General features: G+C 45.0%; 1 protein-coding gene across 2 annotated transcripts; it reads right to left on the bottom strand.

The window, feature by feature from the left end:
• Window positions 1-3,532: 3,532 nt before the first annotated feature.
• Window positions 3,533-12,159, bottom strand: LOC134482790 (sperm motility kinase 3A-like). Of its 2 annotated transcripts, none has more exons than XR_010059337.1 (3): window positions 11,545-12,133; window positions 4,328-4,587; window positions 3,533-3,892 (listed from the first exon to the last, which is right to left on the bottom strand). XR_010059337.1 is itself a non-coding variant. In XM_063276979.1 (3 exons), exon 2 carries the CDS (start codon window positions 5,876-5,878, stop codon window positions 4,373-4,375), a length of 1,506 nt encoding a protein of 501 aa, XP_063133049.1. In that variant the 5' UTR covers window positions 5,879-5,904; window positions 11,545-12,159; the 3' UTR covers window positions 3,533-3,892; window positions 4,328-4,372. The 2 variants fall into 2 exon arrangements, 1 of the variants encoding a protein (XP_063133049.1); XM_063276979.1 differs by having other exon boundaries at window positions 4,328-5,904; window positions 11,545-12,159.
• Window positions 12,160-14,806: the final 2,647 nt, after the last annotated feature.

The following is a 14,806-nucleotide window of genomic DNA, read 5'->3' as shown; positions in this document are numbered from 1 at the left end:
CTATACTCATGTCCTCAGGCCCCGCTCACCTGCACACAATCAAGGTTCAGGGTCCTCTCTCCCATGTGCTGCTGCTTCTAAGAGATTGGCCAGCTCATGGAATGACAAAGAGGGCACATATGTGTAATATGTAAGCGGTGTTGATTGCTTTCCTGGGTGTGTACCCACGAAGAGTTCTCCAGCAGAGTGCAAACTGGTGCACAGGGCTCATCATGTGGTACAGCCCTGGACTTCACCCATCCGGCTGATTAAAACCATCTGTGTGTTTTAATTGGCATCTCAGCACTGTGCGTGCACCCAGGCATTTCTGGATGTTTATGGACTGGTGCTGTTTCTGTAAACCATGCATTCTTACCCCCTTTAATTTTCTATTGAGTAATTGAAGCACTTTTTTCCCTCTTGGCCACTTTTGGTCATAGATACTGGGAAGACTACTTTTTTATCTGGGAACAGTCAACCACCCCGACCCCTCATGATATTTTTTTCGTCTTTACTTTGACACATGCTATTTTTTCTTTTGTATAAAATGTTTCAGAAAATCTATGTGTCCAAATTAACTAATTAATTGCATCTTTTATGACTTGAAGTTTACAAGCTATTTAAAAAAAAACCTTTTGTGTTGAAGTTTATGAGAAGGAAGTTTTCTCAAGTATCACACAATACACAGGAAAAGGAAAAGTTACTTGAAACAATGTATTTCTAGGTACGATTAGTCTCAGTGGGTGTCTGTGCTTGCTTTGTACAAGCTGCTTTTGCTTCATGAAGAAAACTGAAATGGGTCTGGGAGGTAGTGGTGCACACTTTTAATCCCAGCACATTGGAGATAGAGGCAGGAGGAGCTCTTCCAGTTTAAGGCCAATCTGACCTATGTAATGAATTTCAGGACAGCCAGGGATGTCATTGAAGGACCTCATGTCAAAAAAACAAAAAACAAAAAAGGAGAAAGGGAGGGTATGTGGGGAGGGAAAAGGAAGACCAGGAATGGTGTAGCCACACACTTCATTAGAAATGAGGTTTGCTGGAGCTTCCTAATAGGGAATATGGGGATGAGATGGTGAGGAGGGTGGAACTGAGGGTGAGTCATTCATTACCAGTACAATTCATGAGTTCTAGTCATTCATTAGCAATGGAAGACAGTCTTGTCTCGGGTCCTTACCATTAACCACACCCTGGCTCAGGTTGTGACCTAACTCAGGGACTGTGAAGACAGGAGTCAGTGTTTCCAACCTCCTGCTGACCCAAGGAACTCAATCCCAAGTGGCTGTGATGGATGAACCGGTCAGTCACAGGCTCTCCCTTATCCACAGTCCCAGGGAGAGCTCTCCAGGCTGCTCCATAGACAACCCAATGCTGCCCTTGGAAGAGCACAGGGTCAGCTCTCCTGCTCTCCTGCCCTCAGGGCAGGCTCACCTCTACTCTAGAGTCCAGAGCCAGCTCCCAAGTGCTGCTCAGTCAAGGCTCTGGGTCCACTCTCCCAAGAGCTACAGCCTGGGAGGGACTGGGTGTGTCTCAGGGCGCGAAACAAAATAATTGGGACTAAGGAAAGGAAGAGATGGCAGAAGAATTGGTAACTGACGAAGGACTCTGTAAATATTTGTAAATAATTTTAAAAAATTTGTGTATGAGTGTGTGTGTGTGTGTGTGTGTGTGTGTGTGTGTGTGTGCGTGCGCGCGCACATGTGTATATGTAGTACCCACGGAAGCCAGAAAAGGCCACTGGATCCTGGGGCTAGAGTTACTGATGACTGTAAGTCACCATGCATGCTGGGTAACCTTGGTCCTCTGCAAGAGCAGCAATGGTTCTTTGTTACTGAGTCATCTCTCCAGACCCTGATAGGGAAGATTTTGAAAAACTGTTTTAAACATGGTGGTAGGCACCATTCAACACATGTGCAAACACTTCCAAATCTTATAGTTGTCTTAACTGTCAAGAATTATTAAAATGGACACATGTTTAAAGAATAATTTTTATTTAAAAATCCTAAGTTCTGAGAGGAGCAAAGGAGAATCCTTTCTGTTCCTCGCCAAACAACATCAACAATAAAAAGCTCCCAACTCTTGATTCGTTTTGTGAAAACATAGGAGAGAGCGACTTGATGGGGCATTACATTGTACCTTAATGAAAAATGTCCAGCCGGGACAAGAGGCAACCAGCTCTCCCCAGACTGCCATCGTCCTTGCCTCCTGTGCACATAGCACTCTCCAGCTGAGGTCCCTTTCAAAGGATGGGAATCGTCTGCCCCGTCTTCCTGTCAGGGCAGGTCCCCAGGTGGGACCCTGAGGAAGGGACCTGAAACTTCCAAAGAACGGAGGAACTTGTGCCACTTGATGCAAGCAAAGACAGTTTCTACCTGCCTGAGATTTTTATTACAAAGGTTGTTCAACTGGACAATTACAACTCGAGAATTGCCCAGAAATCCAAGCGTCCTCCTCCTTGCCAGAGTACAGTCTCTAAACACGACCACCACTGTCTGCTAGGTCATCTCTGAGAGTGCTGTCTCACCCAGATGAATACTTGGCCTAGGTAGGCTGTGACTCAGATGGTGAATAATGTGGTTCTCAACTATCCTATTGCTGCGACCCTTTAATATCTTTCCTTGAATTGTGGTGACCCCCTAATCATAAAACTATTTCTGGTGCTACTTCATAACTGTAATTTTCCTGCTGTTATGAATCCTAATCTAAATATCTGTGTTTTCTGATGGTCTTAGGTGACCCCTGTGACTTGAACCCCAAAGGGGAACGACCTACAGGTTGAGAGCTGCTGATGTAGAAGAATGAGAGCTGGGCCTGTCAGGAGGGGCTCTGAGGGGTTTCCTGGGAGGAAGCCACCTAAGGGTCCAGGGTTGAGGACCTAGTGCTCTGCACAGAGGAACCCACCACACCCAGTCCAACAGTCTCTCAGAGAATTCCAGGGTCTGTCCAGTTTAGGCTGGATCTCAGAGGGCTGTGAGTGAGAAAGGGAGAGGCCCTGTTATAAAAACTGAAGGCCTTAGGAGCACAGTGTCCTTAGCGAGCTCTTAGAATGTTCGTTGTCATGGCTCAGTGCTGGGTTCCTGCGTCCACGGCCCTGTCTGTCCATGCTCGTTGCCTCAGTCATTTTAGACTCCTAGGTCTGTGCATTGGTTGTCTCACCATTGCTAGCTGTGCTGAGAGAGCAGAGACTGGGCTGACAGATGAGGCGATTGAGGATGCAGAGCCACTTTGAGGCCTTTGGGCATCCATAGAGGCGATACCGGAAGAGGGGGCTCTGCCTTGTCACTGGTGACAGTGAAGCATGCCGGTGAGGCACCTGAAGGAGTAACAAATTTGACAGAAGGGACAGGAACTCCCAGCGCCCAATCCTATGGAGGCCACTTAGAGGCAGACTATGACCAGCACACAGTGGTCCAGCATGTAAGGACCCCATTAGGACACATGACCTTCTTGGCCCTGAGGTGGGCCCTATTACCCAGTGCTTCCTGGGGCCTTGGAATGCCACAGGGCCAATTTCCCTATGTGAAGAAGATGCAGAAAAATCTACGAGGTCATCTTTCACAAACAGCTATTTTATTCTCAGAGTCGGATAAACACATTGAGAAGACATATATTCTCCACTAAGAGTGAGGCGAGAACTTGTGCCAAGAGGAGGTGTGTGATGTGACCCTGGTCGGCAAAAGGGCTCTGGTCTTTATCAGCTTTGGACTGGTTTTCAACCTCCACCAGGAAGAGTGATGCCTTTGAGGTGCTCTCTTGCCACCTGGCATCTCTTCATTTGCTTTCATCCTTCCACAGCTGACCTGGAAGGTGACAGCTCTCACAGCGCTCCCTTCTGCAGGACCGTGTCCACACGTGGGTCCACTTCAATACTGGGACTGCAGAGATGCAGCATCCGGCATCCTCTAGTGATCTTCTAAAAGGCAATGACACATGTGAGAGGGACTCTGGGACCTCTGCTGGACAGGGCATCTCTCCAGCTGTGGTCACCCTGTTCCAAACTGCTCTCCAAGCTTCTCGGAACCTCTTCCCCTCATCTCCTAGCCCCCACCCCATACCACCCTCTCCTCCCTCAGCATCTCCTTCTCTTCCTTCTCCAACTTCATCCTCCTACATTGGTTAGTATCCTGCTGTCTCTTTCTAGTTGAATGTATTTTAGTATTCCCATGAGCAGGATGAACATGGGAGTTACAGTCGGCAATGATAGATGTGCTGGTAGCTTAGACTTAACCATCGTCCCACGGTGTTTTAGACCTAGCTTCCCCGTGCATCGTCCCATAGACATACACACTATGATAACCTGCCAGTTGACTCAGACACGAGCAAAATAGATACAAATTCAGCAATGTACCTGGGCAGTGTTGGATGCTTGCTCTCTGGATTCCTTCCATGTTCTTCATTTCTGGGGAACAACTCTGTTGTGCCCCAGGGGAGGTTTTTTTCTGGACGGAATGCAGCAACACAGGTTCATCAGGCCATTTCGGATGTTCTTGACCCACCCCCTAAATCTTTTGGGCCAGGGCCTGCTTGCGACAGGCTTAACCTCTGCTGAGTCACTGGATTTGTCTTCTGTGCTTTCAGTGTTGATGGTCTTCTTGCCTCTGCTGTGCACTGAAGAAAAGCAGGGGTCACTAATAGAAATTCTGTGGGTTAGCTCCACTGTGGGTGCTATCTGACGTGGCCTGCAGAGAAGACCGCCAGGCCAACTGGCCCTCTTGACTAATCGATGACTAGGAGTCTGGCCGAGGTCAGAACCTTGACTATCGGAGGATGACCCGAGCCATCTGGGCTCGCTTCCTCGACTTCTGAGCCCTCGCACTGAAGTAGCAGGGTAATCAAGGGTCGGGAATGGGGTCATGCATGGATGAGGCCGGGTTGGGTTGTCACACTCCTGAAGAGCCTGCTTTTCCAATAGGTAATAACAAGCCATACTTTGGTTGAATTTCTTCTGATCGAGGGAGTCTTTAACCTCTTGGGCTTCAAATCCAATGTCCTGCATTGCTCTAAGAATGGCTGGGTCTGGCCTGAGGGGGATGAGTTCCTTACAAGGTTGTGGGAACCCCTCTGAGTCTATCTTAAGCCAGGGATGAGTCAAAAGATCAGGAATTGTGGGCCTCTGCTGGGAGTTCACTTTCAATAAAAGACTCAGCAGGTCTTGTAGCTCTTCTGACAGGCCAGGTGGGACAACGTACGTCCCTAACACAATTTGCCTTCGGAGTAGCGGTATGCTGGCAGCCTCAAATGGGACCTTTCCAACTGTCATATAATAAAGAATTACTCCTAGGGCCCACACGTCGACCTTGGGGCCCTCATAAAATTTCCCGAGTAACAGCTCAGGAGCAGAAAATGCATAAGTCCCATAGGGCTTTCTCAACTTTTGCCCAGGCCGCACTTGAGTGGCAGAACCAAAATCAATGATTTTAATTCTTCCCTTGGTATCGACTAACAGATTATCGGGTTTAAGGTCCCGGTGTATAATGCCTTCTTCATGGCAGTATCCCACAGCACTTAATAATTGTCTGAATATGCCCCGTGCTTCATCCTCCTGCAGATGGCCAGCCTCTTTGATGTGAGAATAAAGCTGGTTCCCCTTGGCCAACTCCATGATGAGGTATGTTATCTTTTCAGTGTCAATGACTTGTATGAGAGATACAATATTTGGGTGGTTGATCCTCATCATGATTTCTACCTCAGATGTGACCTGCTGGCACCACTGTTGTCTCTTGAGGATCATTTTGACAGCCACGGGGGTACCTGTGAGGCGGTGCACGGCCAACTTCACGGCCGCGTGGAAACCATGGCCGATGGTATTCAAAACCAAATATTGAGAACAGAAACTCTCTGTGCAAGAGCTGCCCTGAGATCGGAGCCTTTCTGACTCCCGTTTGCTCCCGAAGCTCATTGGAGGTAACAGAGTATAAATGCTACCTAAGAGGAAGGAAAAAGAAATAAAGGGAAGAAAGAAAGCTAAGATGGAAAATAAAATAGTGAAAAATAAGAAAAACAGAAAACTAAAACCAACCAAAACAACAACAGAAACCCTCAAAAGTAAAACAAAGCACAAAGCCAAGGAAATCCTAAGTAAAAAACTACATACTAGTCACTAGCAGGGAGGAGCACAGCTCAGCCACACTAAGATCAACATCACTGATTGTGTAAGAAAAAGAATGTACAATGAAATGAACGATCAAAGAAATTAAAACTATTAACAGTTAGAAAACCCAAGCTACAGAAAATGAAATGAAACAAAATCAACTTCCAAACAAGCAAAACTACATAAAAGCTAAAAACCTAGAGATTAAAACAAAATAGAACGCACTCATCAAAACTCCTAGAATATAGAAAGTATTAAAGAGACAACTCTAAGGAAACGTCCCAGTGAACAATTGGGATTAATTGAGATAGGGGTCTTCAAAGGGTTTTTCTCACAAGTCATGCATGGCTAAGGAATGTATGGCTAAGAAATATATATGTATATGTTCACCATCTTGGGCCATTAGGGAGATGAAAACTAAAACTAGTTTGAGACTTCATCTTATTCTAATCAGAATGGCAAAGGCAACAATGCTGGGGTGCATGTGGGGGATGGAGACCCTCATGCACAGTGTCCGTGGGAAGATATAAACTGAGGTGGCCACTGTAGAGTGTGGGTGTTCCTCAGAAAACTAGAAATAGGTGTTCCACCTGATACAGCTATGCCATTCCTGGGATATACTCAAGGAACAATATTTCCTGCTGCAAAGACACTTGTTCATCCATGTTCACTACTGTTTCATTTGTTCACGGTGCAGGGAATGTAGACAGCCAAGGTATCCGTCCAGCTGATGAATGACTAATGCGAGTGTGGTACCTACACACAGTGGAATGTCATTCAGATGTAAAAGAAACTGAAATTATCAAGTTTCCAACTAAATGCTTGGAGCTAGACAAGGTTACACTAAGTGAGCTCACCCAGACTCAAAATAACAAACACAGCATGTTCTTACTCATATGCACATCCTTGCAAGAAGTCTTCAGATTTAATAGTACAACTCTCATATCTCAGAGAAATTTCTTGGTGCAATTGCACAGAAACTCATAGCTGCTAAAAGACTGGAGAATACCTGTTGACAAAGTGCTCAGGCGAAACAGGTGTGGGGGGTGTGTCCACATTCCCTCCCTCCCTCCCTCCATGGCTCAGGGACTATAATGGAAAACAAGGGCAGAGAAATTGTAAGATCCTGGGGTTGGGAAGAGACGTATCAAAATATCTTCTCAACACAAGACCACCTCATTCATAAACTCCCAACAGCTGTGACTGCCTGCATCAGATCTCCACAAAATCAAGCAGTCCTGCATGACTAACCCAGAGTGGGAACATTGACAGTTGACGACACATAGGGAAGAGAGTCATTCCCCACACTCAGGAACACAGGACACCAGGTTATTAAAAAACCATGAATTTGTGGGTTGTGGCAGGTGACTGTGAAGATGGATGTGGGAGGAGTTGGTGAAGGATGCAGGGAGTGAAGAGGATCCAAATACATTCAATGAAAGTATGAAATTCTCCAAGAATTTATATAACATTTAAAAACCACAAATAATCACAAACTCAAATCCCCAGTTAGAGTAAAAACAGCAATAACCAAAACTCCCATGCATAAAGAATCCTATGAGAGGTACCCAAATCCCATGGGGGAGACAGCTGGACTCTCAGAAGTGAGGAGAATTCTGGGAGCATGGGGGAGGCCACCAATTCTCCTCACGTTCCTGGCAGAAGAGGAACCTGCCTAGAGCCCCGTGCACCCAGGATCCTAGGAGCAGTCAGGCAGTCTCTCCCTGTGCAAGAATTGAAAGCCATTCACAAGGGGCGAAGACACACTAGAGAGCAGTTCTAAGACCATCAGTTCTGCTCCAAGGGTCCTGCCTGAAGCCCTCAGGACACACCAACCCAGGAGCAGTCTGGGATAGAACCCTTTCAGTTCCTGCCTCCAACCAGAGCTGAGCCAGTCCCAAAGCTCTCTGTACCCAGAAATGACTGTGTGAAAGCCAGTCTCCAGGATTGCTGATACACAGGCTTACAGGAGGGTCAAGCCACTGTTATAGACAGCAAGACCAGATAACACCAGAGACAACCAGATGGCAACTGAAAATTGCAGCAACCTAAGGATAATAGGGATGGAAGAGAGAAAGATTCCCAACTTAAAGGGCCAGTAAATATCTTCAAAAAATAATTGAAGGTAACATCCCTAACCTAAAATAAAAGATGCCCATAAACATCCAGGAAGCCTAGAGAACTCCAAATAGATTGGACCACAAAAGAAACACCAAATGCACAAAACAAAGACAGAATATTAAAAGCAGTAAGGGTAAAAGGTCACGTAACATATAAAGGCAGACCTATAAGAATTGCCGCAGACTCCTCACCAGAGACCTTGAAAGCCAGAAGATCCTGGGCAGATGTCAAACAGACCCTAAGAGAACACAAATGCCAGACCAGGTTACTGTATCCAGCAAACTTCTCAACTACGATAGCTGGAGGAAAGAAGATATTACATGGCAAAACCAAATTTACACAATATCTTTCCACAAATCCATCCCTAAAAAGGATAACAGATGGAAAACTCCAACACAAGGAGCGAAACTACCCCTTAGAAAAAGGAAGAACGTAATCCCCTTGCAACACACACAAAAGAGAGCCACACAAACATAATTCCACCTCTAGCAACGAAAGCAACAGGAGACAGCAATCACTGTTCCTTAATATCTCGTACCAGCAATGGACTCAATTCCCCAATAAAAAGACATAGTCTAACAGACTGGACATGTAAAAGACGACCCAGAATTTTGCTGCATAGAGGAAACATACCTCAGTGTCAAAGACAGCCTCTACCTCAGAGTAAAAGTCTGGAAAACAATTTTCCAAGCAGATGGTCCCAAGGAACAAGCTGGAGTCGCCATTCTAACGTCTAACAAAATTGACTTTCAACCAAAAGTTATCAAAAAACTTTCATATTCATCAATGGAAAAATCCACCAAGATGAACTCTCAATCCTGAATATCTCTGCTTCAAATGCAAGGGCACCTATATTCATAAAAGTATACTTAGTCAAGCTCAAAGCACACATTGCACCTCACACAATAATCATGGGAGACTTCAACACCCCACTCTCATCAATGGACAGATCATGGAAACAGAAACTAAACAGAGACATAGCTAATCTGACAGAAGTTTAGGAACCAAATGGATTTAACATATTTATAGAATATTTCATCGTAAAACAAAAGAATATACCTTCTTCTCAGTACCTCAAGATACCTTCCCCCAAACTGACCATATAATTAGTCACAAAACAGGTCTCAACAGATACAAGAAGATTGAAACCAACACTAGCACAAAATTCTCCAAATTGTAAACATAAGAAAAACAAAAGAATTTAAAAAAAACATCAACAACTCTGAAAGCCAAAAACAATCCAAGCAAAGAAAACCAGAAAATAAAATCAGAAGCATAAAAGGTTAAAACTCAAATAATCCCTGGGTCGTGATGGTCCATACCTTTCCTCCCAGCACTCAGGAGGCAGAGGCAGGAAGATCTCTGAGTTTGAGGCCTGCCTGGTCTATAGAGAAAGTTCCAGGGTACTCAGGGCTAAGCAGAAAAACCTATCCTTAGGAAAATAAACAACGAAAAAACCCAAACCCAAGCACAAACCCAAACCCTCCAATATCCCCAGGCTAGGGAGATAGTTCAGTAGTTAACTAGCAAAACTCAAGGGAAAATGTTCTGATCTTTAAAACTAATATAAAAACTGTCAACTGTATAATTTTAATTTTGGATTATGAAGTAGATCAAAGACCTCAACATAAAATCAGACACACTAAATGTAATACAAATAGTATTGAGAACTCATTGGTTCAGGAGACAACTTCCTGAACACAACACCAATGGCTCAGATACTAAGATCAACAATGGGACCTCATGAAACTGAAATCTTCTGAAGTGCAGAGGACACTGTCTTTAGGACAAAACAACAGCCTAAAGAGTGTGGAAAGATCTGCATGATCCTACATCTGACAGAGGGCTAATATCCAAAATACATAAAGGAGCCAAGAAGCTAGACATTGTGAATGCAAACAACCCAATTGAAAAGGGGCACAGAGCCAGAGAATTCTCAAGTGAGGAATCTCTAAAGGCTGAGAAGCACTTAAAGAAAAGTTCAACGTACTTAGTCATCAACGAAATACAAATCAAAATGACTCTGAAATTCCATTTTACACCCATCAGAATGTGTAAGATCTAAAACTCAAGTGACATCACATGCTGTTGAGGATATGGAGCAAGAAGAACACTCTTCCATTGTTGCTGGGAGTACCAACTTGCACAACCACTCTGGAAATCAATTTGGCCGTTTCTTAGAAAATCGGGAATAGTTCTAACTCAAGACCCACCTATACCACTCCCAGGCATATACCCAAAAGATGTTTCACCATACCACAGGCAACTTCCTCAACTGTATTAATAACAGCCTTATTCATAACAGCCAGAAACTTGAAACAACCCAGATGTCCCTCAATGAAGAATGGATAAGAAAATGTGGTTCATTTACACAATGGAATATTACTCAGCTATTAAAAGGAGGACACTGTGAAACTTGAACGCCAATGATTAGAAACTGAACATGTCATCCGGAGTGACGTAACCCAGACCCAGAAGGACAAACCTAGTATGTATACACTTATAAATGGATATTAGCTACAAAGTACAGGATAACCATGCTATAATCAACAGACCCAAAAAAGCTAAATAAGGATGACTCAAGGCAGGATACTTGAATCTCATTCAAAAGGGAAATTCAAAAAGTTGAGTGGAGGGAGGGAACTGATGGGGAGAGGATTGGGGACAAGAACAGGGCAGGGCACAGAGGAAGGAGAAAGGAGAAGGCTGGGTTTGGGCAATGCATCTCTGGCATGAAGGAGACTGGGGGTGGGAGGCTCCAGGGAGTCTCTTAGAGTGATGCTAGCTGAGCCTACTAGCAGCTGGGGTTGGAGAGACTGACATACCCATGTCCTGTAGGTAGAAAGGATTTTCACTAGGGGAAGGGGGACACTAACCAACCCACAAAACCTTCAACCCAAAACTTGTCTTACTTATAAGATGTTTAGGGATAAAGGTGGAGCAGAGATTGAAGGAAAGTCCAACTAATGATCAGCCCAACTTGAGACCCAGCCCATGGGACAGAGCATTGTTAATTATATTCTATGACTTGCACACAGGACTTAATATGTCTTCTGCTCCTAACAATTGGAGCAGAGCTTGTCTCTTACTCTGTTGCCTGCCTTCGGATCCCTTTCCCCTACATGGGCTGTTTTTTCTGGCCTCAGTGGGTGAGGATAAACTAAGTCCTGCTAGGAATTGATGTTTCAGGGCAGAGTTATACCCAAGGGGTTGCCCACTTCTTCTCTGAGAAGGGAAGGGAATTATAGGAAGAGGGGCATGTGAGCTGGGAGTAGGAGGAGAGGAGAGAGGGAGAGGGTATGATTGGGATGTAAAGTGAATAAACAAATAAACTTAAACCAAAATATGCTTACCTTAGAAACAATGGCCAAGCTGACTGCCGGCCTCAAAACTTTTCCTCACACAGGTGTTCTCACACCTACAACTAGTGCACCAACAGGGCACAACAGACACTCACACACAGTTGGGCACACACACACACCCACACTCACAGATGCACTCACAGTCACCACCAAGTATACCAACACAAACACACACACACACACACACACACACACACAAAAGCAACCGTCCACACAAACACTGACCTAGACACACATACACAAGCTACACACAAATCAATCAAATGCAAAATCCACACACTGCTCACTAGATCCACCAAAATCACCAAAGTCTCCACTCCACCACTCCTCTAAACGCACTCAAGGAAATCCAGGCCTGGCTACAGCTTAACATCTGTTGGCTGGACCGCCTCACACTCGCTCCTCATGAGGTCACAATAGGACCTGTCCTTGCATGGTTGGGAAGGACTCCAAGGCTCTGGCTTAGGTTGGCTATGGGGAGCCTTTAGGCTTTTATAAATCAAAGCCTGTAGGATGGTTTGCTGTCCTTAGTTCTCTGTTTGAAGGTTTGCTGTGCCTCCTGCTTTAAAATCCTTATGTCTACCTTCCATAGGTCCCTTTTGCATTTCAACTATGGGTTTAAGAATATACTACAGATACATATATATATATATATATTAATTATACACACACACACACGTGTGTGTGTGTGTGTGTGTGTGTGTGTGTGTGTGTGTGTAATCTTCTCTTTAAGACGGAGGTGGCTGCTGCCTTTCTGACATTACTCTATCCACTTTAATACCTGTCGCCAGCCATCTTACATTATTACAGAGGACCTTTCTCATGCCCAGCTAATCATTAACTGCATATCGCACTAAGTTGTGTGGTCTGTTGTTCCTGGAAATTACCCTAACCTGTGCCCTCCTTTAGGGCCAATAATAGTTAAGGTCAGTTAGAATTGCTTTGTATGCTAGTAACAATAACCTTGGACCCGAACCAACCACCCAACTGCCTGGGAAGACTTTCGGCACCTGTGTATGAGCTCTTAGTTGCTAAGAGCTTCTGTGGTTTTGCCTTTCATACTGCAGTCCTTGGAAATAGGGTTGCAGTCTCTACTCCCCTGTGTGACATGTGTCCCTGACCAATCAGTCCCAGGATATATGTTCCATAAACGGTCCCTGCTTGACTGAAATGGCTGTCTGGTTTGTGGAGTGATTCCTGCACCCCAACACTGCTCATGAGACATAATAAAGAAACTTATTACTACCTGTAGGGTGACAGGAAGATGCCTTCCTCACAGCTTCCAAGGCTTTTGATTCTCATCTGCCCTGCAAAGTGTGAAGACCTGATTTTGAACCCATGCGAAAGTTGAGCACATACCTGTAATATCAGAGCTTTTAGGAAGCAGGAAAAGCAGGAGAAACAGAAATTTGCCTGGGAGCTTGTCGTTCAGGCAGCCTGCCATGTGCAACATCAAACCACACACCTAGTTCCAAACAAGGTAAGATAAGGTCTGACAAAAATGTCCTCTAACCTCCACACACATGGTGGGACACATCCATAACAGTGTACATACAAGATTGCTTCATTCTTTTCTCTTCTCTTCTCTTCTCTCTCTCTCTCTCTCTCTCTCTCTCTCTCTCTCTCTCTCTCTCTCACACACACACACACACACACACACACACACACAAACACACACATACCACACCACACACATTCCCACCCTTTATTACAAACACACAAACTTACACTCACACGGACACACAGAATGGGTGAGTATACGCAACACTATACAAAAACAACAACACAAACACTCTTTAGGAACTATGATTTTCTAGTAAAACTTTCCTTCAAAATTGAGGAAGAAAACTAAGAAACTCCCACAGATGAAGACCGATTTAAAGGATTTCAGAATCTCAAGAAGAAATAAAGAACAGGTGATCCCCGGACAATCCCCAAAGGCAAGGTGAACTTCTGCTTCCTCCAAGATGTGAGAGATGCCATGTTATATGACCACAAACAGCAGTGCCACCGAGGCTCATGTACACAGACATCTCCTTCATTGACATCAGAAACTGAAGAAGTTGGTCAGGGCTGTCAAAATAGCAGTAATACAGTTCACATAGGATTGGTAGTATTTTAGCATTTTCGGTATGATCTCCATGGTAACAAAGAAAAAAAGAACCAAGCCCCAGATTAACAGAAAGGAAGAGAAAGTCAAGCATTTCTTTACAAAATACCCAACACAGCACAAAAGGTAATAATCAGGGAAGAGAGAAAAAGCTGTAAGGCTAATGAAGAATACAGGAATGCTTCTTTGGTGGCTAGTGCATATTATCTCTCTCTGTCTCTCTCTCTCTGTCTCTCTCTCTCGCTTGCTCTTGCTCTCACTCTTGCTCTCTCTCTCTTGTTCTGTCTTTCTCTCCATCCATCTCTCTCTCTCTCTCTCCATCCTTCCATCCCTCCCGTCCCCCTCTTTACACACACAGGTTGGCAGGTTTTTGTAGAAAACCAAGTCCATCCTGAGTGTAGGGCTCACTTTAAATATTAAGGTCCAATGATGGAACAGGCGTGTATGAGGACAAGGAGCTCTGTGCAACCTGGGACCAGAAGGAACAGAGTGGTTATGCTGACACAGTTAAAATACACTATCAATCACAGTCTGTGACAGCCAGGTCACAGGACTCAGGCTGCTGTTATTTGTGAGCACCCAGTGCAGCCAGAAGCTAACTATTGAGCACTGACTGGCCCAAACCCCAAAAGGGTCTCTGTTTTTCAGAGTGCTGGGGGCAGTGCAGTGTGTAGCACTTTCCTTCTGAAGGCTCTTCTGGGGTTTTGAGTCCCCTGTAGAGGACCCTCATGGCTGCAGACACTAAGCCTGGGAGGAAAGATCCTCATCTGTAGTGTTCACTGAAAGGCCTGAGAGCAGAAAAGGAAAGAAACAGCAAAATGTGCCCCTTCTGCTCACTGTGGTTCAGTTTCTGCTTTTGCAGCTGAGCTCAGGTGCCCTGGAGTCCTCCCTAGCCTGAGTCAGTGATCTCAAGTTCAAGTCCCAGCCTCCCAGTTTGTAGTATCAAACCCAGCACAGTGTCAAGCCATGGGAGATGTGGACACTATCTAGGCCTTGTTGTTTGCATCTGAGTGGTGCTGTTGAGCACCAGAAGAAGCAAGGGCAACAAGGTCATGTAGAGTACTGACAGGCACTGGGCTACTAGTGACTATTAAGTCACCCTTCACCCCCACCAAGGTGTTCAGGGACATGCAGCCTTGAGCT

This window comes from Rattus norvegicus, chromosome 1 (genome assembly GCF_036323735.1).
Source record: "Rattus norvegicus strain BN/NHsdMcwi chromosome 1, GRCr8, whole genome shotgun sequence".
Taxonomy (NCBI): Eukaryota; Metazoa; Chordata; class Mammalia; order Rodentia; family Muridae; genus Rattus; species Rattus norvegicus.
The sequence above is the reverse complement of the archived record's forward strand: the minus strand, read 5'-3'. Positions and strand labels throughout refer to the sequence as shown.

Coding starts and splice junctions, on each gene's coding strand:
- LOC134482790 (XM_063276979.1), bottom strand. CDS start 5,878: ATGAGCTTCGGGAGCAAACGGGAGTCAGAAAGGCTCCGATCTCAGGGC.